Below are 22,975 nucleotides of genomic sequence, written 5' to 3' on the forward strand. Positions count from 1 at the left end.
AGCACTAGCCAAGTCAAAATCGTCGCCTGACTCTTGTGCTTCTTCCCCCTCAGATAATGGAGCGTCCTGCTCTTCTCTGGGCTTATAGGCGCCGAACTGTTCGCCGTCATGCCATGACTTGGCGTGTCCGTGGTTCCTGGCTGCTCCTCCCCGGCCTCTGCCTCTGCCTCTGCCTCGCCCACCTCTTACACCACCCCTAGCTGATCCTCTGCCTCTTCCCCTGCCTCGCCCTTTATATTCAGGCATCTCCTTACAAGCACTAGACTGAGTCGAGTAGAAAGTAGAAAAGTAGCCCGATTTCCTTCTCTCACGCTCCAAAGCGAAATAAAATTCAGCGACCACAAGCAGACCACAGCAAGGATACAGCCAGTGTCAGTGTCAGCTACAGCTACAGCCAGAGGCAAGCCATGTCTCGCGCTAATCCAGCCGTCACCGTCCTCCCAGTCGTTCTCTTCTCCATCCTCGACCACTCTCTACGCAGGCATGACGACCAAGAGCGCGTCATTGGTACCCTCCTAGGAGAACGCAGTCCAGACGGCACACAGGTCGAGATTAAAGCTTCCTTTGCCGTACCACACGGTGAATCCAGCGATGGTGTCGAAGTGGACATGGAGTATCATAAGCAGATGCTTGCTCTCCACCTCAAGGCGAATCCTCGCGAAGTACTCGTGGGCTGGTATGCTTCAACACTAGAGCTCAATGCCTTTTCCGCACTCATCCAAAACTTTTACGGCAGTGCAGGTGATGGTACTGCACCCTTCCCTGCGATTCATTTGACCATGGCAGCAGATCCTGCGCAAGGGATGCAAGTCAAGACATACGTGTCGAGTAGTGTTGGCGTGACGCCTGAACGCGTTGAGAATTCTTGCCTGTTTGTGCCCATCTCACATACCGTCACCTATGGCGAGCAAGGTGATCGCAGTGCAGTCGATGCAATTGCTGCCGCTACACACACGGACTCGCGTAAAGCACAGATCCCGACGACGTTGACGATGTTGCGGAATGCGCTGAATGATACACTCGATATGATTGCGCGTGTTCAGCAATACGTCGGGAATGTCGTCAAGGATGAAGCGGCGATGCGGACACCAGAGAACCAAGCTATTGGTCGTTTCCTGATGGATGCGCTGAGTGTGAGGCCGTCGCTGGACCCGGAAGCGATTGAGAAGATGTTCAATTCCTTGCTGCAGGATGTGCTCATGGTCAGCTACCTGGCGCGGACTGTCAGGGAGCAGATTGAGATTAGCACCCAGCTGGCCCTTGTTGCCCAGTAGCGTAAGAGATAGAAATGATGCCTGTCTTCACCCTGCTGCGCTGTATGACAATGTATGTGACTGTTGTGTTTCCCTCTACAACGCGACCTGACAGCTGAGGACTGACAAAGGACAAGGACTACTACACCTCTGGCCACCTCTGGAGAGACGCGGATCACGCTAGACATGTCTTCAGACCTGCGCAAGAGACAGACAAAGAAAGATGAAGTCATCCGACAAAAGATGGAGAAGGATCTAGCAAAGAAGCGCCCAACAGCAGCGCGCTCACGGACAGCATCGCGTAAAGCAACACCAGGAACTGTCTCCAGTCTCAAGCCGACACCGCCCATGACGGTACCTGCAGATATGACTGTTCATGAAGGTACATCCCTCCTCTTCTGAATTGAAAAGGCGCTAATAGATAAGCTGCTCAACTCATGGCTGCTAAGCGCGAAGACTGTGTCCTCGTCATTTCTGATGAATCGCACCTCTCTGGCATCTTCACAGCCAAAGACCTCGCCTTCCGTGTCGTCAGTCAGGGCAAGAACCCAAGTCACACACCTGTCTCTGAGATCATGACACCGAATCCAATGTGCACACGCGTCGATACTTCCGCCACAGAAGCCCTTGATCTGATGGTCACGCGTGGATTCAGACATCTACCGGTCGTGGATGAAGAAGGTGACGTCTCGGGCGTTTTGGATATCACGAAATGCTTCTACGAAGCCATGGAGAAGTTGGAACGCGCGTATGCCTCCTCCAAGAAACTCTACGAAGCGCTGGAAGGCGTACAGACTGAGATGGGTGGATCGCAACAGCCTGCGCAAATCATTGAGTATGTGGAGACGTTGCGCCAGAAGATGTCTGGGCCAGAGTTGGCTGGTGTGCTGGATGGGACACCACCAACATGGGTGACTGTCAAGACGAGTGTTCGTGAAGCCACCACACTCATGCGCGAGAATCACACGACAGCGGTACTTGTGATGGATGGTGATAAGCTCGCTGGTATCTTTACAAGCAAAGACGTCGTGCTACGTGTGATTGCACCAGGCCTCGATTCTGGTGTCTGCTCTGTCGTTCGTGTCATGACACCTCACCCAGACTGTGCACCGCAACACATGTCGATTCAGGATGCACTGCGAAAGATGAATGATGGACATTACCTGAACCTTCCAGTGACGGATGAGGAAGATACAATCATTGGCATGGTCGATGTCTTGAAATTGACGTATGCCACACTTGAACAAGTCCACAGTATGAATACCGCAGGCGATGAAGGTCCCATGTGGAATAAATTCTGGACCTCTGTGGGTGGTGCAGGCGAGGAAGATTCAGCGAGTGCTGTCTCGGGAAGCGATGTCCCTTCAACGCGTCATTCCACCACAAATCGTACAGGCTCCCGACAAGCCATCACTCCTGGCGGTCTGGATCGGCCTCAAGTTATCAATCCTTTTACGGATACCGTTTCGCCACTACCCATCACACATGAAGAGTACGATAGCCCCGTTCGGCCAGGGGATTCCATTTCAGCGCACCAGGATTCTGATAATCCATTTGATACGGCAGTGCCTTTTGCCTTCAAGTTCAAGACACCTGCCGGAAAGATTCACCGACTCGCCTTTGCAGTGACATCTGGTCTTGCACCCTTGCGCGAAGCACTCGTTGAGAAACTCAGCACGGAGGATCGTTTGACCTTGACGGAAGAGTTTGGTATCAGTTATGTGGATGATGATGGTGATATCGTGAGTATCACTTGTCATGAAGATCTACTCGAATCCGTAAAACTCGCAAAACGCGCGAAACGAGACAAAGTGGAGTTGTACCTGCATCATCCAGATCAAGTTGCTGTGACAACGCCAGCTGTACCGCTACAGCAGCAACCGAGATTGTCGAGAGCTGTATCGGGGTTGTCCTCACATGTAGATGCTGTCGAGGCGGCACCGGCTGCCATCACTGCGTCTGCTGCATCTGCTCCGGAGAAAGAGGTGGAAACTCACTCAGAGAAACGCAGCAGTCCAGCTCAGGGCAGTACGAATGATTTACTGATTCCTGGGGCACTGGTAGTCTTGGCCATTGCCATTGTGGGGGTGTTTGCCGTGAGTAGAGCATCCAAGTAGACTTTCACAACAGACAAGGTGGATTATAGGAGATCAAATGGAAGCATGAAAATAATATTCAGTAATGACTCGGGTCTCTTAGAGCAGCCTTTTGCCGTAATACACAACACTAGCGAGACTCAAAGCGAGCATCAGACCAGCAGGCATGACTTTACCGGACTTGCCAAACTTACGACCGAAAAAGACGGCGAGCAATGCACTCACCACCAAGATGGACTTGACAGCTTGTGGGTCACGCGAGGTTTGCATGGCGCCGTAGAGGATGGCAGAGGCGCAGATGGAAGAGGCGATGAGGGAGGCAAGGGAGCCGGCTTTGATTAGGCCGATGAGACCGCCGAGAAACGTGATGGCTGGCTGTTAGTACATTTTGAACGAGGAATTCAGTCAGCTTACCTGCATAGCTGTAGCCGATGTAGTCTGGAGTAGGACGGAGGGGGGCCATTGTGTTGTTGTTGCTTGGTGTGTTGGTCTTGTGCGGAAGATGTCATCGAGGGCGAAAATGCGGAGGCAGATCACTTCACCAGATGGAGGGAGACCATTCTATATATTCGTGTATCTGAGTTACTGCTTCTCCGTGTACAGGCCCACAGTCTCAATGATGACCTTGTTCATCCACCGCTCCTCACCAGCCGGTGCATACCACCCCAAGTGCCCACCACGGCCCGTCACGGCCATCACAACATTCGGATTCCCCTGCATCTGCTTAAACGGCAGCGTCGATTTGCCCATAAGTGGGTCATCTGCAGCAGAGAGCACTAGCAAAGGCACAGTAACAGCGCCAACATGCTGGTCAGATGACGCAAGGTCGTAATACTCATCAGCACTCTTGTTGCCAAAAAGGCGACAAGTCATGTTTTCGTCAAAGTCATGCAAGCGTCTCGCAGCAAGCACTTTGGTGGCATCGATACCGGGATGTTGCAGCAGCCATTCCTGGTGTCGCTTAAACAACTTTTGCAAACCGCCCGTCATGGCGCGGGAGTAGAGTCGGCCTAGCGCATACGAATCGAGCAGGTCACCTGCTTTTTTGAGTTGCCAAGGGTTCGACACACTGATGGCGACATCCACTGTTTTGTGAGCACGCTCGGGCATGCGGCCCAGGTAGTTGCACAAGATATTCGCACCAATCGAGTAACCACAAATGACAATCTTCCTGTTTGGGAACTTGGACCTGAGGAAATCCATGCACGCTGCAAGGTCATCAATAGCCCATGCAGACCAGTATCGCTTGCTTGTGACTTTACTGCGTGCACAACCCCGCGCATTGAAGACAACGCAATCCACATGACTGTCTTCATCTGGGTAGGTGTTGTAAATAGCTTCAATCGTTGATCGTACATAACTCTCGTGCGAGCCACCCGATAAGCCATGCAGTAAAACAACGAGCGTACCTGCATCATTTGCACCTACCTGCGCCGTCTCCTCATCCGTCATCAAGACTGTTCGTGGCGGTAGGCTTTTATCGCCTGATTGAATATAGTCGTTGAGTTCGAGTGCACGGTCCCGTCGAATAGCAATGTCAAGGACATTGTTGCCGCCATCTTCCTTGTGCCAATAAGTATATCTGCGGTAGAAGACTGGGTAGACCTGCTCAAAGTTGGCAAGGGAAGAATAGAATGTCGATGTATGGGTATTGGAGAGCCAGTAACTCAAGGGGATCTTCTCATGCAGGGAAGGTAAAGCGCCGAGTTGCTTTGCCTGTTGCGAGGTGCTGTCGCCAAAGTACGTTTCCACCTCTGTCTCTGCGCCGAAGTAGCCAAACATGTTGATGCTGCTGATGAAAGAAGATAGATGCAGATGAAGATGAAGGAGCCTGTCCTGCGACTGTGCCAGGCCGTGCTAGATGACGAAGATGGTGTACTTATAGTTTGTCAATTTTTCTGTCGGTCCTCGGCCTCGGACAAAATTGTCGCATCCCGCGCCGGCGTTCAGGGGCACATGCAATCGGCAGGCTGCTCAGTCCTCAGAAGCAAGAGATGGATCCGAGGTACACTGTTACTGTAGTCTGCAGACAGTGCTAGACACTGGTGGCAGGTCACTACTGTGGAAGTAGACTCGGCTGCATGGGCCCGTGGCCGACTACTTCCACTGCAACCGTCAGTAGGAAATCACGTGCTGTCGCAACAACCACCTCGGAGGCGTCTTACCGAATACCACCACTATCGATGGCTGCACTGCGGTATTCATGTATCGTTGAGAACTTCTGAGTCGATAGCTTCTGACTTCCTATTTGGTGTTCAAAGGGCTCCCATCAAGGGCGCTATCACAGCTTCAGAGGATTGAAGAACAAGTTGCACTCTACAAGTGGCCTGTACGTTATTTGATCGTTTCATCTTTGATGGAGATACGAGCTATCTCTTTAGGCTTCCCTCTCAATCCATTCGAAGAGTGGAGGCTCAAGCTCATGCATTTTTTCTCATTGGCTGGTCCCTGACTGGTAAGATAAGTGCACTGCAATTCAGGGGTCTTTGCCATCTGCCGGTGCTACATAACAATCTTCTTGGTCCTATCTCTTGAGTTTTGTGGAGCGCTCAAGAATGGGAGAAAGCCATAAAGGGATAGCGCGCGCCGCGGTCGGCTGACCAACAAGTCTATACATTGACTTGGCGTGTGTAAGACTAGCGTTTCTGCGCCTTCAATCGCTTCAGATCAGACACAAATCACTCCAGCCAAATGATACTCCTTCTCTATACGGGTCTCTACCTTGGCGTCACACTAATGCTACATGGTGTCGCTGCAATCCGCCCAGGTTCCCAACAACTCGAGTCGTGTCACTACAACGGATTCATGCTACAAAGCAGCCACAAGAAAGAACGTCCGATGCCGCCGGAAATACAATCACTCAAAGACAAGTATGTTTGTGGCAAGGATAACGAAAAGGCCACTCAGGACGGTATTCATGCAAGGACTCCATAGAGCTCTGTGCTGACTGCAGGTTGCTATTTCGACAAGGCGAAGTACTATAGTGATGTGAAGGACGGAACCCTCAATCACGACTCTAGGCACCCTGATCAAATCCTCATTTGTGGTCATGCTCCAGCGTGGGTCCAAGAGCTTTGCTACTTCCTTGACGGTGGACGCCAATTTGCCTGTGGTGTTAGAGGTAAGCTGGACGATCTTCCAAGTAAGAAAGCTCACAAGGACTAGGTAAGCCCTTATACAACATCAGAGCCACCATCAGCGAGCAGACTGTGGATCTTGGCACTTTGGATCTCAGCGAACTCTACTTGAATCCAAAGAAATTTTCAGCTCCGGAACAGGATGATAGAGACAAGTCCGGTGGAGGTAAACTCTTCAAAAGTCGAACATACAGTGAGAGGTCTTTGATTTGCTGCAATCTTGGGCTAACACTGTCAGCGCAAGGATGTCATGGTGAAAGTGATGAAAAGCATCATGTTGCAGAGTATTCCCTTACAGGCGTATGGGGAGCGCTCAATGACAAGGATGAGAACAACCCTGACCCAGTCATTTATGATGAAGAAACAACTGGAAAGTGGCTCATGAATGCTCTGAAAGAAACAATCGACGCATTGGTAAAGACTGGCGAGTACTCTTACAATGTTGCTCTCGGTAAGCTTTTTGGGCCCATTGCTTCGCTGTTGCTGATGACCAGGATGTCCCGATCAACAGCCGATCAGATTTAAACGAAGGGCTTATTCAACTAAGCGTTCCGCGCCTGGAAATGTCTGTGCATCAGAATGGTTTGATTGTGAAGCCTTGATTGAGGAAGGATGCGGCTGGGTCCGATTCGGCGATGGCAAATCCGCGCATCCAAGCTGTCAAGAATATGTGGGCAACAAGTACTGCAGCCCTGAACAAACTCCCTGTAAGAATGCCACGGTAGGTTATCACCTACCGGAGGAAATCTCAGTTCACATCTATGACAAAGATGAACTTCAATCGAGCTATGCAAGCGTGAAATTCGAAGGGAAAGGCGTCAAAGTAGAATGCTCCAGGTTTGAACGTATCATGTCCTTTCTCCCTGGTTTCCAAACAGAATTTCCGGTGTTTCTGTTGGGGAATTTGATTGGTCTGAAGTGCCTTTTGCACGCCACTGCGAAAGATCCAGAGACTACACACATTACTCTGCAGGAAACGGGTATCGTCGCTCCACATACCTTGGCAGGTACAAGTGTCTATGCGGCACCTCCACCACCGCCACTTCCTTAATGTTCTTCATTTTGGTGCCGGTAGATGAATGGGTGTTTTCGAATATGGTCTGTTTGTTGTTCAACGATAATGTAGCTGTGTATCAATGCTATAGCTCTCTGCTTGCCTGTAGTCTTGTTCTTGCTGAGCTGCTCCTGATTTCTGTGCTTGACGAGATGGCGGCGTGAGAAATAGTTTGCAAAAGGGCGACAAGTGGGACGACTACAAAGTATACCGGGACTTTGCAGGGACCCAAGACACCATGAGCCAGGAGGAAGTTGATGGCCTGGCTGCAAAGGCAGAGCAACTTCAGCTAGAACAAGACTCATCCGATGAAGAAGGCGCAGAGGGCGATGCTGCAGCCGTAGAAGGCGCGCCCACCACTACACCCAAAAAGAAGAAGAGTGCGCATCCTACACCATTGTACAAAGCGCATTCAGCTGACTTAGTATAGAGAAGAAGTCCAAGAAGAAGGGCAAGAAGCAGCAAACTGAGCCGCCAACAGTACCGGTCAGCAAGCTCTTCCCATCTGGCATCTACCCAAAAGGCCAAGCCATGGCGTATAACGACAACTTGAAACGCACGACTGAAGAGGAAGAACGCGCGATTGAGCGGGAAAAGGATTGTGAATCGCGGTTCAATGATTTACGGCGTGCAGCAGAGGTGCATCGCCAGGTCCGTGGGTATGCGCGCAGAACCATCAAACCAGGGATGAGTATGACGTCTATTGCGAACTTGATTGAAGATGGGACGCGCTCGCTTGTTGAAGCGAATGGTATGCAGAGTGGCATTGGCTTTCCAACAGGTCTTTCGCTAGACCACTGTGCAGCGCATTATTCGCCGAACCCAAAGGATACGATTGTGCTGGAGCACGGGAATGTCATGAAGGTTGATTTTGGCGTTCACGTCAATGGACACATTGTTGATAGTGCCTTCACCATGACATTTGACCCGGTCTACGATGACCTGTTGAAAGCTGTGCAAGAAGCAACAGAAACGGGTGTCAAGGCAGCTGGAATCGATGTGGTTCTTGCCGATATTGGTGAACAGATTCAAGAAACAATGGAGTCCTTTGAAGTGACCATCAAAGGAAAGACTTTTCCAGTCAAGAGTATCCGAAACCTCAATGGCCACAACATCAACCCTTACAGCATCCACGGCGGCAAGTCCGTGCCCATCATCAAGCCGCGCGAGGACAACATGGAATATCAAATGCGCATGGAAGAAGGCGAGACATTCGCCATTGAGACATTCGGATCAACAGGCGCAGGGTACGTTCAGAATGTTGGCAATTGCTCACACTACGCGCTGATCCCAGCCGATAAGACATCGCAGCAGTATCGACAGCAGTACAACAGCGTTGCAAAATTTTCAGCGGCAAAACATCTGCTGCATGTCATTGAGACGTCCTTTGGAACGTTGCCGTTCTGCAGGCGTTATCTGGATAGGTTAGGGGAAGAGTCACATCTGTTGGGTCTCAGCCGGCTGGTGAAAGCAGGCATTGTCAATGACTATCCACCGCTCGATGATATTGATGGCTGCTACACAGCACAATTTGAGCATACAATCTTGCTCAAGCCAACGGCGAAGGAGGTCGTCTCTCGTGGTGAAGATTACTGAGATTCTCAGTTTAAGTACAACTATGTCTAAGACGCAGCGCTATGCAGGAAAGGACCGAAATGCCAATATGCCACAGGTGGAAAGGTTTATGTACAGCTCAAATGTTGAGAATGGACGACTCACGCTCAACAGATTGTCCAGAGGCTCGACGAACACGAAGGTGCTTCCTCTTGTTGTAGTGTAGGAATTGACCAAGAATGATGAAGTCAAAAATGAGCGTACCAAGAGAACCAATGATCCAAGCCATGGAGGACATGATATAGGCCTTTTCGCTGTTGTAGGCAAAGATGGATGCTGCATAGGTCAAGTTGCCAAAGACGCTAAAGATGAAGAAGAGCAGCGCAAGGCCCTCTGTTTGCTGTTTTCTGTAGTTTTTGAGGATCTGTGGTATCCTGGCACATAAGTAGAGTGCTGCAGAGGTGTAGCCAAGCAATTGAGGGCCAAGCGCAACTTTATCGTCTGTGGGTGGCAATGGGCCGTGACCGTGATGGTGCTTGTGATCACGGTGTGGGCCATCGTGAGGGATATACAGTGAGGCATACCATCCAGCAGCACCGAGCACAATGACGAGCAATACAGCTGCGACATTGAACAGGACATCATACGTCAGAATCCTTGTCTGTGCAGTGTGCTTGCCATCATTGAGCAACGCACTGCTCTCATCTGCTTCGTTGTCCGGTGCAAAAGGCGGCGCTACACCAGCGACTTCCTGTTCGAGCGTATCGACAATCGACTCGCCACGCTTGTAGATGTAGTTGAAGTAGTATGCTTCACCAAGGATGATAATGTCCGAGAAGATGTAGTAGATGGAGACCACCACCACAGTCGGCGCCAAACCAGCCCAAAGCGCACCGGCGAGATTCAAAACATCACCCACTGCCCATAGACCAACGAATCCAATCGAGACACCCTCTGCTGACCGCGCGCGCCATATTTCATACACGAGCGGGATTCCGTTACACAGCCAAAAGGCAAGTGAGATGGCGCCAATGAGGTTTGAGATGTCGGCCCGTGTCCAGACGATGACCATGGCTTCTTGCATAGCATCCCTTGAGAGAATCGCTGCCATAATGATGCTAACAAACACACTCTAGGGGCTACTGGTTGTCTTTGGGTCGGAGGTCGCGTGCCGGGAAAAAGAAACTTTCTGCAGATGTTATCTCACAGTCACATATTGATAAGCCAGGAAGCTGATTTCGCGTACGAAGAGAGTATATAGTTGCTATTCCTGCTAATCTACTTAAATAGTAAGTACAGACTGACCAGACTAGCCTGACCATCTGCCAAGACGCCGGCTGAAGTTGCCCTGTTTGGTGAGATCGGTCCAGGCCGACCCCGATCGAAGCTTACGAATCAGCAGAAGTAGAACTTTAAACACCGTTACACAAGAGACGGTGACAAGACCTCCTCCCTGACGTGGCCGCCTATAACGAGGATGGTATCTTCACCATCACATGCGGCGTCACGGCGCAATTACAAGGTAGAAGACCACCGGGGTCACGACGACCTCGAAATGTCCTCCTCTTCTACCTTGTCTCCTGCTCAATCAAGTAATCTTGGCAAGCGCCCAAAACCAACCTTTATCCAGCGCGTCAATTTCCTCAGCAGAGCGCATCCAAAGCCTGTTCCGGATGACCCTGGCGTCTGTCCAGAGAGAGATGCAAATATCATCTCGCGCCTCTTCTTTGAGTGGATGACGCCACTCATGCATCTTGGTTACACAAGACCCCTCGAAGCTGGCGATGTTTGGCGTGTTGATGAGACACGTACGGCAGAGCAGCTGTCCAAAACGCTGCATGAGAATCTGATGAAGCGCTCTGCAACAGGCAGCAATCACGCTTTAGCGTTTGCATTGTCAGATTCACACAGATGGACATTTTGGTCGGGCGGTGTCTTCAAATTGATGAGTGATACAATCCAAACACTCAATACACTTATCATTCGAGCGTTAATTCGATTCGTGGGCGAAGCATACTACTACGCGCGTGACCCTACTCTGCCAAGGCCCAACATTGGACGTGGCGTAGGGCTCGCAGTCGGCCTCTTTCTGATGCAAGCAGCTTCGGCCTTCCTCACGCACCACTTCTTTTACCGTGCCATGATCACAGGTGCCCTGTGCCGTGGTGGTCTCATTTCCCTCATCTACAAAAAATCATTGCGTCTCTCCAACAAGTCTCGCACAGAATGGACGAATGGTAAAATCACCAATCTCATGTCGACCGATACGTATCGTATTGACTTTGCCGCTGGTTATGCGCATATGCTATGGACTTCGCTCATTCAGATTTGCGTCATTCTCATTATCCTGTGCGTCAATCTTGGTGCATCGGCGCTCGCTGGCTTTGGGCTTTTGCTCATCTCGACACCAGCCATGACTTGGGTCGTAGGAAAGCTGGCCGTCAAGCGCAAGCAATCCACCGTGTTTACAGACTCGCGCGTTCGTCTCATGCAAGAGATTCTGGGTTCTATGCGCATCATCAAGTTTTACGCTTGGGAAGACTCCTTCTTGAGTAAAGTCACGGCACTGCGCATCAAGGAAATGCGAATTGTTCAGTACCTGCTCATCATGCGATCTGCCATCAACGCCGTGGCCATCAGTGTTCCTGTGTTTGCAACAATCTTGGCATTCGTCACGTATAGCTTGACTGGTAATCCACTGGAAGCAGCAACGGTTTTCTCATCTCTAACACTCTTCAACTTATTGCGCATGCCACTCATGTTTCTGCCACTTGTTGCGAGTTCTATGACGGATGCGCAAGTTTCGCTTAAACGGATCCAGGCCATGCTATTAGCGGAAGAGATGAATGACGAAACAGTCAAGTCTACCGATGCAAATTCGGCAGATGCCATTGAAGTGCGCATGGCAGACTTTTACTGGGAGACCTCTGGTGAAGCTACAGAGAAACCAAAGGAGAAGCAGGTGAAGCCTGCAACACGACGGTTCTGGCAAAAGAAGGCACCGCAACAGCCAGAAGTGCCTAGTATTGTTGTTCACGATGAAAAGGCGCGTGAGCGCGATTCAACGGATGATGAGGCTGAAACGGACAGAGCACGTCGGCAATTGCATCGCTCCTTGTCTCATGCAAGTGCTGCGAATGGTCCCGCACCTGCAGATATCTCCTACACGACTGGTGCCGTACAACACGAGGAAGCGAAAGAAGCTCAAAAGATGCTTGATTTGCCTGAACGCGAAGTCCGTGCTGCTGATTCAACACCGCATACTGCATTCAGTATTCGCAACCTCAATGTCACGATCCCTCGCGGCTCGCTGGTGGCCATCGTAGGTGAAGTTGGCAGCGGCAAAAGTTCCCTTCTTGCTGCCCTCGTGGGCGAAATGCGCAAGGGAAGTGGTTCTGTAAGTGTGCATGGCACGCTTGGTTTTTGTGCACAAGTACCCTGGATCATGAATGCTACTGTACGCGACAACATTTTGTTTGGTCGACCATTCGATGCTGAACGATACCGTCAAGTCGTCTACGCTGCAGCACTCGAGCCAGACTTTGAGATTCTTCCACAAGGCGATATGACATTGATTGGCGAGCGTGGCATCACGGTTTCTGGTGGACAAAAGCAACGTCTTAATATTGCACGCGCCGCGTACTTTGATGCAGACATCATCTTGCTCGATGACCCTCTCTCTGCAGTCGATGCACATGTCGGCAACCATCTAATGGAGAAGTGCATCACTGGTCTGCTCAAGGAAAAGACACGCATTCTTGTCACTCATCAGCTACACGTCTTGCCTGAAGTAGACCAGATCCTCGTTGTTGACCATGGCCAAATTATTGAGCAAGGATCCTACCAAGAACTGCTCGACCATGGTCAAAACTTTGCCCGTATCTTGCAAGAATTTGGTGGGAAGCGCGAGGAGGAAGCCGAGGAGCAGGAGATCAAGGAGATGGATGCCGAGTTGGGAGATGTCAAGGCGAAACCCGCCAAGAAGGCTTCTCCTGCACCAGCAGCGTCTGCTGAAGAACGCGAGACAGGAGCTGTGGCGTGGGATGTCTACAAGGCGTACTTTTCATCTGGCGGAGGTCTTTGGACTGTTCCGCTTATTGTCATTGTCCTCATCATTGCACAAGTCGCTCAAGTGGGCAACAACTTGTTTTTGTCCTTTTGGTCCAACGACACATTCAATCGCGCGGAAGGATTCTACATTGGCATCTATGCTTCTCTGGGTGTCGCGCAAGCATTGGCTTATTTCGGTCTTGGTTTGGCCTTGACGCTCGTTGGTAACAAGTCAGCTCGTGTACTGCACGCAAACATGACCCATCGCATCTTGCGAGCTCCTATGGTATGGTTCCTGCTCTTCAAGTTGCATCACTAACAATAGTCCTTCTTCGACACGACACCTATTGGACGGATCACGAATCGATTCTCAAAGGATCAAGATACGGTTGACAATCTCATCTCTGACAGTATTCGCATGTTTATGACGACGTTTGGTTCAATCATGGGATCCTTCATTCTCAGTATCATCATCTACCACTACTTTGCAGCAGCCCTCGGTCCGCTTCTTATCCTCTTTTACCTCTTTGCGCTCTACTACCGCGCTTCAGCAAGAGAGATCAAGCGTCTGGATGCGATTCTTCGCTCGAGCGTATTTGCTCAATTTGGTGAGACCTTGACTGGTCTGTCAACTGTACGCGCATATGGTGAGCAAGATCGTTTCATCAAACTCAACTCCAAGTACATTGACCAAATGAATGGCGCATACTTGCTCACCATCATCAATCAGCGCTGGCTCGGTCTTCGTCTTGATTTGACGGGTTCGCTGCTCATTTTTGTCGTTGCCATTCTTGCTGTTACGTCTCGCTTCAATGTCAATCCCTCAACAACTGGTCTTGTGCTCTCCTATACGATGCAAGTCATTGCCATGATTGGCTGGATGGTACGACAGCTCGCCGAAGTGGAGAACAACATGAACTCTGTGGAGCGCCTCTACCACTACGGCACAAAACTTGAGCAAGAACGCGCCTTTGATTCCGAGCCAGACAAGAAGCCTGATGCAAGCTGGCCATCTGCTGGACGTATCGAGTTTGAGAATGTCACGATGAGCTACAGACCTGATTTACCTAATGTCTTGAAAGGCATGTATCTGAATATTGAGCCAGGCGAGCGTGTTGGTATCGTGGGCCGCACAGGTGCCGGCAAGTCTTCGATTCTCGCAGCCCTCTACCGGATCTCAGAGCTTAAATCTGGTAGCATCAAGATTGATGGTGTTGATATTGCCAGTATCGGTTTGCATGAGCTGAGAAAGCAACTCTCCATTATTCCACAAGATCCAGTCATGTTTGCAGGTACTATTCGAACGAACCTGGACCCAGAAGGGATTCATACTGATCTGGAGCTTTGGGAAGCCCTCAGGCAGTCGCACGCTGTGCCTGCTTCAGCTGGTGAAATGAGTAGCGCATCGTCATCGACTGGCAGCGCGCCTGTAAACGCACACGACAAGGCGAAAGAGGACGGTGCATTGACGTTGGACTCGCCCGTGGAGGATGAAGGTCTTAATTACTCCCTTGGGCAGCGTCAATTACTTGCACTTGCTCGTGCACTGCTTCGCAAATCTCGCGTTGTGGTATTGGATGAAGCGACGAGTAGTATTGATTTTGAGACGGATAGTTTGATTCAAGAGTCCATGGCACGAGGATTCAGGGCAACAACCGTCCTTTGCATCGCACACCGACTACGGACCATTGTCAGCTACGAGAAGGTCTGTGTGGTGGGTGATGGTCAAGTGATTGAGTTTGGCACACCCAAGGAACTCTTTATGAAGGAAGGAGCACAATTCAGGGACATGTGTATTCGGAGTGGCATCAATTTGGCTTAGTTACGTACTGTAGGTTGGGAGCATATACGAAATGATCTAGCATGTTACAATTCAAGCGTGACTTGAGTAGGAGCGTCAAACGCTCAAATCGGCATGGCGAAGTAGCTAGCATGACTGAAGTCTGATCAGGGCTGGCGGTGAGCGAAAGCCAATTGAGCGCTACTGTAGACGTATATGTGAATGCTTATATAACAGGAAGATAACTCGAATTACTCGCCACTGGCATCACGCCAATCATCGCGTACACCATGCTTGCCGAGGTTCTGCTTGAGTGTTGATGATACCACTTCAAACGTCATGAGTGTCAATGCACTCGCCGGTACAGTTCTCACGAAATTCGTACCCATACCAGAGTAAAACATGCGCCAGCCTTCTTCCCGCCGAATCAACTTGAACGCATGCCAGATGCCTGTGTATTTGTTGCGTGGATCATTCTTTCTGTATTTTTGATTTTGCAAGCGTGTGCGTAGGACTTCATGCGGGTACGTCGTGGCACTAGCAATCATTTTTGAGAGGGAGCTCGAGAGCAGGATGTTGCTCAACTTGGCATCAGGGCCCTGAGCACCAAACCATTCCTTCATGGCTTCGTAAAGTGGAAATTGCACGGCGACATGGGCAATGCCAAAGTAAGAAGGCCCGAGGCCCTTGTAAAAGGTAGACAGCCCTTCCTCACGAAACATGGTGCGAAAGGCATCGAGCGTTGATTTGTATTTGAGCCCATGCTCGTGCGAGGGCGACTGTGTCATCATACGCGTCTTCACAACCCAGATTGGGTTGGTTACGGTGGTGGAGATGGCGCCGGCCGTCATGGCAGCAGCGACATTCGGTAGGACTGCAGCACTTGGCTGTCCTGCACCATAGACATTGCGACAATGTTGATAGATGGTGAAGTAGGATGCCCATGTCGGCAAGTATCCCAATAGTACCGGACCCAGACCTCGATACAGTCCACGAATACCTTCCTCAAACCATATCCGCCGTAGCGAAGCGAATATACCACGATAAAGTTGTTGCGATGGCGGTGCAACACCCGCAGTGGGTACTTTGGGCGTCTCAAACGTCGGTGTATGCTGCGCTTGTAATTTTGTCTTGACGACATCCAGCGGACACGTCGCAACACTTGAGACGAGCCCCGCACACGCGCCAGCGACCGCATTGATGGCGGTATCGCTCATGCCATTTTGTTGCGGAATCACATAATCCCGGTGAGTCCCACCAATCTGCGGGTAGCGATAGTGTTGCCGTGCAGGCGGAGCGTCATTGAGATGCGCATCTGCTGCCGCAGCGGCGGATTCTGAGGAAGAGGTGCGGAGGTCGGTCGCGCGTCTTGTGGGCGGGAAGAAGTCAGTGTCGGAGGGCGGTCGCCGAGAATCCCTCGACATGAGACGAGCACGGCCGGGTTTTAATGAAGCTAGTAGGCGTCTCAGCAGGTCATCATAATCAGGTTCAGAGGAGCGGTAAGCTGTAGCGCTAACATGTGCATCTGCAGGTGTCGTCGATGAGGACGCGCTTAGGGTTAGGACAAAGCCTATCGCAACCAGACTCAACCCAAGTTGAACCAACTTACCACTTCTACTTCTGTGAATCTTCTCACATGTATCTTAGCTTCTTACAAGTCTATGTCTCAGTCATCAATGTCGACTAAGAACCAAAGGAAATTACACGGAGACGCTATCGGTATTGCTAATGGCTGAACGCTTCTGTCAATTTCAACTGATTTTGGCAACAGGCCTTGTGAAGTTCTTGTCACGGACTGACCTCCGAGCTCCCAGTGCTCATACCTTTCCGTCTTCTCAGCCGCGTCTGTCTCTCTCGAGCTCCCAGTGCTCATACTCTTCCGTCTTCTCAGCCGCGTCTGTCTATCTTGAGCTCCCAGCGCTCCTGCTCTTCTGCCATCACGCCGGCACCTGCAAGCTCTCAGTGCTATCGCACGTCCCGACGTATCTCTGTCGCATGTTTCACGCTCAGACTTGTTTCATGCTCAAACATGTTCCGCTCGCAAGCATCACTCGATTCTCGTCAAGACCTCCATCGGCAACTGCCAATATTCTTTTCAGGGTCTTTGCCATCGCCCACGTCTATCTCGTCTGTTCCGTTGCTTTAGGCTGGCAATGTATAGAAGGAGCGCTTCTCGCACCTTTGTAGCATTGTCAGCAACATCCGTTTACACCCAATACTACCTTCTGTTTGCAAGTTTCTGTTGCCAAAATCACACTCAGCCTAAGCTCCCTGTGTCCATCGATACGCCCTGTCTCGCCAGGTCGTGATCGTCACAGTTTGCTGACCATATGGTAGGGTTTACCAGAGACACCATTTCAGACACGTCCAACGTCCCAACCCCGAACATTTCTTCAACCTGCATCAGCAGGTCAGTGACCTCATCACAGAGATGCAGCGCCTTGGAGAAGCCAATGCTCAGCTTCGAGCAACAGTCGAGTCTCAGGCCGCTAGCTTGGAGTTCCAGCGCCAGGCCGCGGCCGAAGCACCCTTAGCCCACGCCAATCGCCACCTCGGCAAGGTGCATCAGACCCAAAGTCATTCGACAGATCTAGCAACGCCATGCCCGTACGAGATTTCATCGACTCTTGTGGATTAAAGCTCTCCGCCGAGCGAGAGCCCCTCATCACGGAGTCCGAGCGTATCTTTTACGTTGGTGGCCTCCTCACTGGTGCTGCCCTTAAGTGGCGCCGCTCGTTTGCCGTGGCCGAACCACACAATCCCGGCTTGACGCGCCCCACGTTCAACACCGTCAAGGAGCTGTTTGACTCCTTGGACACTGCTTTTTCCCGGGGGAATGAGAACGTTAAAGCTCGCAACGAGCTCAAGAAACTCCAGCAAGGAAAGACTCCCGCATGTCGTCATGTAATCGCTTTCCGAGCCATCACCGCGCCTCTGGACTTGACCGATGAGACTAAGGTCTTTGAGTTGCGTCGCACCTTGGACCAAAAACTACGTTCGATTTTGTCCTTGTAAAGCGCGGCGCCACTTGAGAGCAGCAGCCGAAAGGAGGTTACCAACATACTGAATACGCTCACCCTCAGTAGTCATGCGCTCTCGTTCAGCAGAGAGTTTGAGACCGCATGAGTCGATGAAGTCCCGTGCCGGCTCGGAGGTGCTGGAGCCGTCGAATGACTTTGGGTCTGGTGCACCTTGCCGAAGTGGCGATTGGCGTGGGCTAAGGGTGCTTCGGCCGCGGCCTGGCGCTGAAACTCCAGGCTAGCGGCCTGAGACTCGACCGTTGCTCGAAGCTGAGCATTGGCTTCTCCAAGGCGCTGCATCTCTGTGATGAGGTCACTGACCTGCGATGCAGGTTGAAGAAATCTTCGGGAGTTGGGACGTTGGACATGTTTGGATTGGTGTCTCTGGTAGAACCGGCCGTATGGTCAGCAAACTGTAATGATCGCGACCTGGCGAGACAAGGCGTATCGATGGTGACAGGGAGCTTAGGCTGAGTGTGGTTTTGGTAACAGAGACTTGCAAACAGAAGATAGTATTGGGTGTAAACTGATGTTGCTGACCATGCTACAAAGGTGCGAGAAGCGCTCCTTTTATACTTTACCAGCCTCGAGCGAGGACATGACGAGAAAGAGGTGGGCGAGGGCAAAGACCCTGAAAGCATCTCAATGCAGACACCGGACCTGTGTTGAGAAAGACATCCACGCTCACAGCGTGGAGTGTTTGTGGGACAGAAATAGACATCCCCACTTGCGAAGCGAGCGTGGTGTGCTTGTGACGGAAACAGACATTGATGCTTGCGAGCGTCACATATTGGAGCGTGGTCCACGAGACGAGGTGAGTGCGATGCTTGCGCGGCCGCATTAGGAAGGTGGATACGCCGGGCCGTATGATAGTGCTAAGAGCGGAATTGAACCGTCGGGATGGAGAAGTGTCAGGAGTGCTGGGAACTCAGGAGAGGTAGCGATAGCCGAGAAGAGAGAACGACGAGATGGAGGCGCGGAGAGATCAGTCCGTGACAAGTGGGCGATGGCAAAGACCCTGGAAAGAACATTGGCAGTTGCCGACGGAGGTCTTGGTCTTGGTGAGCACCGAGTGATGCTTGCGAGCGGAACGTGTCTGAGCACGAACTATGCCACAGAGAAGCCGTGCGGCATGGAGAGACAATAGAAAGAAATACGTCGGAACGTGTGGTAGCACTGAGAGCTTGCAGGTGCCATCGTGATAGCGGAAAGGTAGGAGCCCTGGAAGCTCGAGAGAGACAGACGAGGCTGAGTAGACGGATGAAGGCGAGACTAAAGTGCGACGAGGTCAGTGCGTGACACTCGTGTCTTCACCAAGCTGGACTTACGCGGTCCTTACAAGCTCCTGCGTATTGCTCCCGGTGATGAGTGGAAGACAGCCTTTTGAACGCGCTACGGGCAGCCTGAGTACAACGTCATGCCGTTTGATCTGACAAATGCTCCAGCGTCGTTTCAAAGCATGATGAATGATGTGTTGCAACCATTCTTGGATGTCTTCGTGGTCTGCTACTTGGATGATGTTCTCATCTACTCTAAGTCTCAGTCAGATCACAACCAACATGTTGCTTCTGCCCTCAAAGTCTGGCAAAATCTGAACAAAGTGTGTTTTGCAACAATTTCAGTAGCAATCAGCTAGTTACTCTTCTCGATCCTTTGCAAGTTATCTTGCTGTTTTCGTTGCCTATTGAGGTCACCCTTCGATGGCACGAGACAAAGCTTCATCGCATTCAGGCCACGGTTCTCCAAAACTCATCACAAGTAATGACGATGCACAGAAGTATTCAAACTTCTGTGCATGTTGTGACTTGATGTAGGCCAGGAACTGAGAGCAAAAAGCTTTCCATTCGGAGTTTTTCACTAGTCCACGAAGCGACTGAAGTTGGTTGGGCCCTCGAGGTCTAGTGAAAATGCACGAAAGTGCATCCACCACGATCTGTCGTAGTTTTTCCTTAGGTATCACATGGCGACAGAAAAGGTCGAAATCCGACTTGGTCGATTCCAGAGATTGGGCGAGGGCATCCTTGATCTCCTCGTCGGTTGAATGGCGCAGGACTAGGATCTCGGACTCCTCAGTCATCTTCAAAGGAGCAGTGATCAAGTTGAAGTCAGCAATGCGCTGAGTTGCTGCCTCGGTATCTTGACGAAGGCGATCGAGCTTCTGGGTTGCCTCATACTGTTCGTCACCAACCTGGAACGCAGACTCCAGTTCGGTGAGCATCTCGTCTGCTGATTTGAACCCAAAGTCGGTGCCTCCGCGGTGGAAGTCCGTCTTGGATTGTTGCCAAAGGCTAGCAGCCTCGCCTAGCAGACTGGAGACCCACAACATCTTGTCGAATTCAGATTCCAGGCGGTAGGATGGGCTAGCGAGACGCATACGGCAGGCTGTGACAAAGTGTCGGACGTTAGACTTGCCCGGCTCCCCCGTGAAGGTCTCGGGATCCTTTGCCTTCAGGCGCGACTGCGAAGAGGGCAAGGGCGAAGAGGGTGCCGGAGGGGCTTGAGCAGCCAAGGCTTTAGCAGCGAGAAGTTCTTGACGGAGGCTCTGCAGCTCAAGTTGATGGGCATGGTGGAGCTGCGCCATCTCGTTGGCCAAGGCGTCGACCTGAAGATGAACTTGGTGCTGGTCGTTCGCCACGGCCTGAATGGCTTCTTCGGGGGTCATACCCACAGGGATGACTGGGTCGGATGACTCGATTTGCATGGGTGTTGTTGTCTGGTGTGGTGGGGTCTACATGTAGTGTGATAGGGTTTAGATAGCTCCAGGGGCCGGTTCAAGGCATCTGAGTGCGGCATCAAAATTCAGACGTCCGCATCCCGTCATGTGGCTGCCTTCAAAGCCATCGTTGCAGGGTCAGATCAGACCAACTTGACGTGGTCATATATCGCTAGCTCTACGTATTCACTTCGAGTGACTGGGTTCTAAGAATCGCCTGTGACACCTACAGCATAACAAATCGTCGTCCGACCTGTATGTCCTTTGGATGAAGCCTGACCTCGAATGAGTCATCGGTAGATGTCGACTGCCACTTGATAAGCCTGCTCCGTGAAGACTCCCTTCACTTCACAACTTCTGCCGCTACAAGGGCGACATGTCAGCTGTAGCCACCGAAGCGCGTCCGGTCACTGGTTCTCGTCTGAATATCTCGCGAGCTCGAGGCGTATGGCACAGGTCTACCAGACGACCTGTGACAGCACCAGCTCAGCTCGTAGGCGGCAACGCTTGGTCGCGAGCAACCACCCCAGCAACCGTGCGGCAGCCACCTCCTTCAGATCCGGTTCGTTCAGGTCCTGTCAACACAATCAGCCATCTGTCGTACTCTGGTGGATACAAGGACGCCGAGCAGGCAATCAAGAACGTTGTGGTACCCACAATCAGGCAGCACTTCCCTGGCATGGACTTCGCCATCTCATTAGTACTTTATCAAGACAAACCGACAGTATTAGTAGGTGTTCGAGATTCAGAAAGCCTGCGACCCTACCTGCAGACGCAGTATGGCGGCTTGCCAGTATTGCTCGTTTCCGCAACGACTGAGCAACGCACAGATGTGGTCGATTCTGCCCTGATCGATCGGACAGTCGACAAAGCTATTGGCGGCAGCATCGCCAGCTCACAAGCTGACTTTGCTGGTAGCTTTGGGTCTATTTGTGCGCGAACGAAGCACGAAGGAGATTTGTGCCCTGACGGCCTACCATGTCGTCCACACTGACGACCTTGTTAGTTGCCAGTAAAGTGCGACATGGCAGCCATGGCGGCATAGCTGTATGCGGCAACTCCAGCTAGTGGGAGACGGTGTACGGTAGCAGGTAAGCACAAGAGTGAAACGTCGGTGTGTATGACGTGATATGCCGTCAAGACAAAAATTGCCTTTGTGCTTCTTTCGCGCACGAAAAGACCCAAAGTACCAACAAGATCGGTTCGTGAGCTGGCGATGCTGGTGCCAATAGCTTTTTCAACTGTTCGTTTGACCAGGTCGGGATCGTGCATGTCAGTGTGTGTCTCAGTCGCTGCGTAGGCCAGCAATACTGGCAAGCCGTCATATTCTGTATGTAGGAAGGGTCGCAGTCTGGATGGCGGACGCCTACAAGTACTGTCGGTCGATCTGTGTAGAGTACTGATAAGCTTGCGATGTCCATGCCAGGGAGTTGCTGCTTCATATTGGACACCATAATGTCTTTGATGGCCTGTTCGGCGTCTGCATACTCATGAAATACGACAACTGGGTAATTTTCTTGATAGGACCTCAGCGGGTCGGATCCACAATGAATGGCTGCGGTACGGTTGCTGGAGCGATGCCGGAGAGCAGGCGCCGCCGCCTGCAAGCTGGGCTGTAGCCGTCCTAGGTCGGTTTGTAAAGCCCTGCCATACGCCTCGCGAAGTATTCAAAGAAAAGGCAGTGAAAAGGGCGCATTGAGTAGCTGCAGTTGACATGCCGTACTTTTAGCAACAGAAGATGTGACAGTCGACATTCATCGATGACTGATTTTGAAGACAGGCTTCTGCTACGTCAACTCGACACTGATGAATGTGAGCTCTACGTGTCACTAGCGATCTGCTCAAGCTTAGATACTCATAAGATGACCTAGTCAGAGGTCCAGAGCTGTGATGGAGAAGATCGACTTTGCCCTAACCCCAAGCACGTTCTCGCCGACGATGATGCTTCTTGCTTCGTGCTTATGGCTTCCTGCTTATTGCTTGATGCTTAATGCTTAATGCTTAATGCTTATGCTAGCGCTAGTTCTACGGTCGAATGTCCGCGGCCCGATCTTCACTTTTGCCGACAGTGGAAGTAAACTGTGCTTGACAATTCAATGACGAAGCCTACCAATCTAGCACTAGCAGCTCCCGAGATGTCAGTAAGATCATTATAGCCGCACAGGCGATCGTTGACTCAATGCACAATCAATACTTGATCAGCTGCCAGAAGGCTCATCCGCAAGTCTTGCGTATTGTCGAAGTCAAAGAAGCAGAAGAAGATGAGCTGGTGCTATGACGATATACTTGTCTGCTTGGCGGAAGTGAGTGGCTTCGAT

At 51.3% G+C, this 22,975-nt stretch overlaps 11 protein-coding genes across 11 annotated transcripts; 7 read left to right on the top strand and 4 right to left on the bottom strand.

The window, feature by feature from the left end:
• Positions 1-343: 343 nt before the first annotated feature.
• On the top strand, positions 344-1,635 carry BCR37DRAFT_378969 (JAB1/Mov34/MPN/PAD-1 ubiquitin protease-domain-containing protein). Its single transcript, XM_040869158.1, has one exon. The coding sequence runs from the start codon at positions 408-410 to the stop codon at positions 1,272-1,274; it is 867 nt and encodes a 288-aa protein (XP_040725612.1). The 5' UTR covers positions 344-407; the 3' UTR covers positions 1,275-1,635.
• On the top strand, positions 1,388-3,481 carry BCR37DRAFT_378970 (uncharacterized protein). Its single transcript, XM_040869159.1, has 2 exons — positions 1,388-1,635; positions 1,680-3,481. Exons 1-2 carry the CDS (start codon positions 1,440-1,442, stop codon positions 3,368-3,370), a joined length of 1,887 nt encoding a protein of 628 aa, XP_040725613.1. The 5' UTR covers positions 1,388-1,439; the 3' UTR covers positions 3,371-3,481.
• Positions 3,449-3,812, bottom strand: BCR37DRAFT_392394 (transmembrane proteins 14C-domain-containing protein; the record flags this gene model as incomplete). The annotated part of the gene is made up of 2 exons (XM_040871146.1): positions 3,449-3,720; positions 3,764-3,812. 2 exons carry the CDS (start codon positions 3,810-3,812, stop codon positions 3,449-3,451), a joined length of 321 nt encoding a protein of 106 aa, XP_040725614.1.
• Positions 3,813-3,895: 83 nt separating this feature from the next.
• Positions 3,896-5,417, bottom strand: BCR37DRAFT_378972 (Alpha/Beta hydrolase protein). The gene has a single exon (XM_040869160.1). The coding sequence runs from the start codon at positions 5,129-5,131 to the stop codon at positions 3,932-3,934; it is 1,200 nt and encodes a 399-aa protein (XP_040725615.1). The 5' UTR covers positions 5,132-5,417; the 3' UTR covers positions 3,896-3,931.
• A 623-nt stretch (positions 5,418-6,040) lies between these two features.
• Positions 6,041-7,537, top strand: BCR37DRAFT_392396 (uncharacterized protein; the record flags this gene model as incomplete). Its single annotated transcript, XM_040871147.1, has 5 exons — positions 6,041-6,260; positions 6,303-6,470; positions 6,515-6,679; positions 6,725-6,937; positions 6,981-7,537. 5 exons carry the CDS (start codon positions 6,041-6,043, stop codon positions 7,535-7,537), a joined length of 1,323 nt encoding a protein of 440 aa, XP_040725616.1.
• A 245-nt stretch (positions 7,538-7,782) lies between these two features.
• Positions 7,783-9,185, top strand: BCR37DRAFT_290517 (peptidase M24, structural domain-containing protein). The gene is made up of 2 exons (XM_040866858.1): positions 7,783-7,920; positions 7,966-9,185. The coding sequence occupies exon 2, from the start codon at positions 8,072-8,074 to the stop codon at positions 9,134-9,136; it is 1,065 nt and encodes a 354-aa protein (XP_040725617.1). The 5' UTR covers positions 7,783-7,920; positions 7,966-8,071; the 3' UTR covers positions 9,137-9,185.
• Positions 9,186-9,233: 48 nt separating this feature from the next.
• Positions 9,234-10,358, bottom strand: BCR37DRAFT_413171 (PQ loop repeat-domain-containing protein; the record flags this gene model as incomplete). The annotated part of the gene is made up of 1 exon (XM_040872242.1): positions 9,234-10,358. The coding sequence occupies exon 1, from the start codon at positions 10,203-10,205 to the stop codon at positions 9,234-9,236; it is 972 nt and encodes a 323-aa protein (XP_040725618.1). The 5' UTR covers positions 10,206-10,358.
• A 291-nt stretch (positions 10,359-10,649) lies between these two features.
• Positions 10,650-14,966, top strand: BCR37DRAFT_392399 (P-loop containing nucleoside triphosphate hydrolase protein; the record flags this gene model as incomplete). Its single annotated transcript, XM_040871148.1, has 2 exons — positions 10,650-13,430; positions 13,470-14,966. The coding sequence occupies 2 exons, from the start codon at positions 10,650-10,652 to the stop codon at positions 14,964-14,966; spliced, it is 4,278 nt and encodes a 1,425-aa protein (XP_040725619.1).
• A 39-nt stretch (positions 14,967-15,005) lies between these two features.
• On the bottom strand, positions 15,006-16,455 carry BCR37DRAFT_378980 (mitochondrial carrier domain-containing protein). Its single transcript, XM_040869161.1, has one exon. It carries the CDS (start codon positions 16,346-16,348, stop codon positions 15,176-15,178), a length of 1,173 nt encoding a protein of 390 aa, XP_040725620.1. The 5' UTR covers positions 16,349-16,455; the 3' UTR covers positions 15,006-15,175.
• Positions 16,456-16,500: 45 nt separating this feature from the next.
• BCR37DRAFT_290756 (uncharacterized protein) lies at positions 16,501-17,318 on the top strand. The gene has a single exon (XM_040866861.1). The coding sequence runs from the start codon at positions 16,653-16,655 to the stop codon at positions 17,109-17,111; it is 459 nt and encodes a 152-aa protein (XP_040725621.1). The 5' UTR covers positions 16,501-16,652; the 3' UTR covers positions 17,112-17,318.
• Positions 17,319-20,767: 3,449 nt separating this feature from the next.
• BCR37DRAFT_378983 (uncharacterized protein) lies at positions 20,768-21,998 on the top strand. The gene has a single exon (XM_040869162.1). The coding sequence runs from the start codon at positions 21,034-21,036 to the stop codon at positions 21,649-21,651; it is 618 nt and encodes a 205-aa protein (XP_040725622.1). The 5' UTR covers positions 20,768-21,033; the 3' UTR covers positions 21,652-21,998.
• The last annotated feature ends 977 nt before the right edge of the window (positions 21,999-22,975 follow it).

This window comes from Protomyces lactucae-debilis (assembly GCF_002105105.1).
Source record: "Protomyces lactucae-debilis strain 12-1054 chromosome Unknown BCR37scaffold_8, whole genome shotgun sequence".
In the NCBI taxonomy this organism is placed as follows: domain Eukaryota; kingdom Fungi; phylum Ascomycota; class Taphrinomycetes; order Taphrinales; family Protomycetaceae; genus Protomyces; species Protomyces lactucae-debilis.

Bases quoted from the DNA above. Each gene is read 5' to 3' on its own strand.
- BCR37DRAFT_290756 (XM_040866861.1), top strand. From the start codon at position 16,653: ATGGCTGAACGCTTCTGTCAATTTCAACTGATTTTGGCAACAGGCCTT.
- BCR37DRAFT_378969 (XM_040869158.1), top strand. From the start codon at position 408: ATGTCTCGCGCTAATCCAGCCGTCACCGTCCTCCCAGTCGTTCTCTTC.
- BCR37DRAFT_378980 (XM_040869161.1), bottom strand. From the start codon at position 16,348: ATGTCGAGGGATTCTCGGCGACCGCCCTCCGACACTGACTTCTTCCCG.
- BCR37DRAFT_290517 (XM_040866858.1), top strand. From the start codon at position 8,072: ATGGCGTATAACGACAACTTGAAACGCACGACTGAAGAGGAAGAACGC.
- BCR37DRAFT_378983 (XM_040869162.1), top strand. From the start codon at position 21,034: ATGTCAGCTGTAGCCACCGAAGCGCGTCCGGTCACTGGTTCTCGTCTG.
- BCR37DRAFT_378970 (XM_040869159.1), top strand. From the start codon at position 1,440: ATGTCTTCAGACCTGCGCAAGAGACAGACAAAGAAAGATGAAGTCATC. The intron at 1,636-1,679 runs GTACATCCCTCC...CTAATAGATAAG, and splicing joins AGATATGACTGTTCATGAAG to CTGCTCAACTCATGGCTGCT.
- BCR37DRAFT_378972 (XM_040869160.1), bottom strand. From the start codon at position 5,131: ATGTTTGGCTACTTCGGCGCAGAGACAGAGGTGGAAACGTACTTTGGC.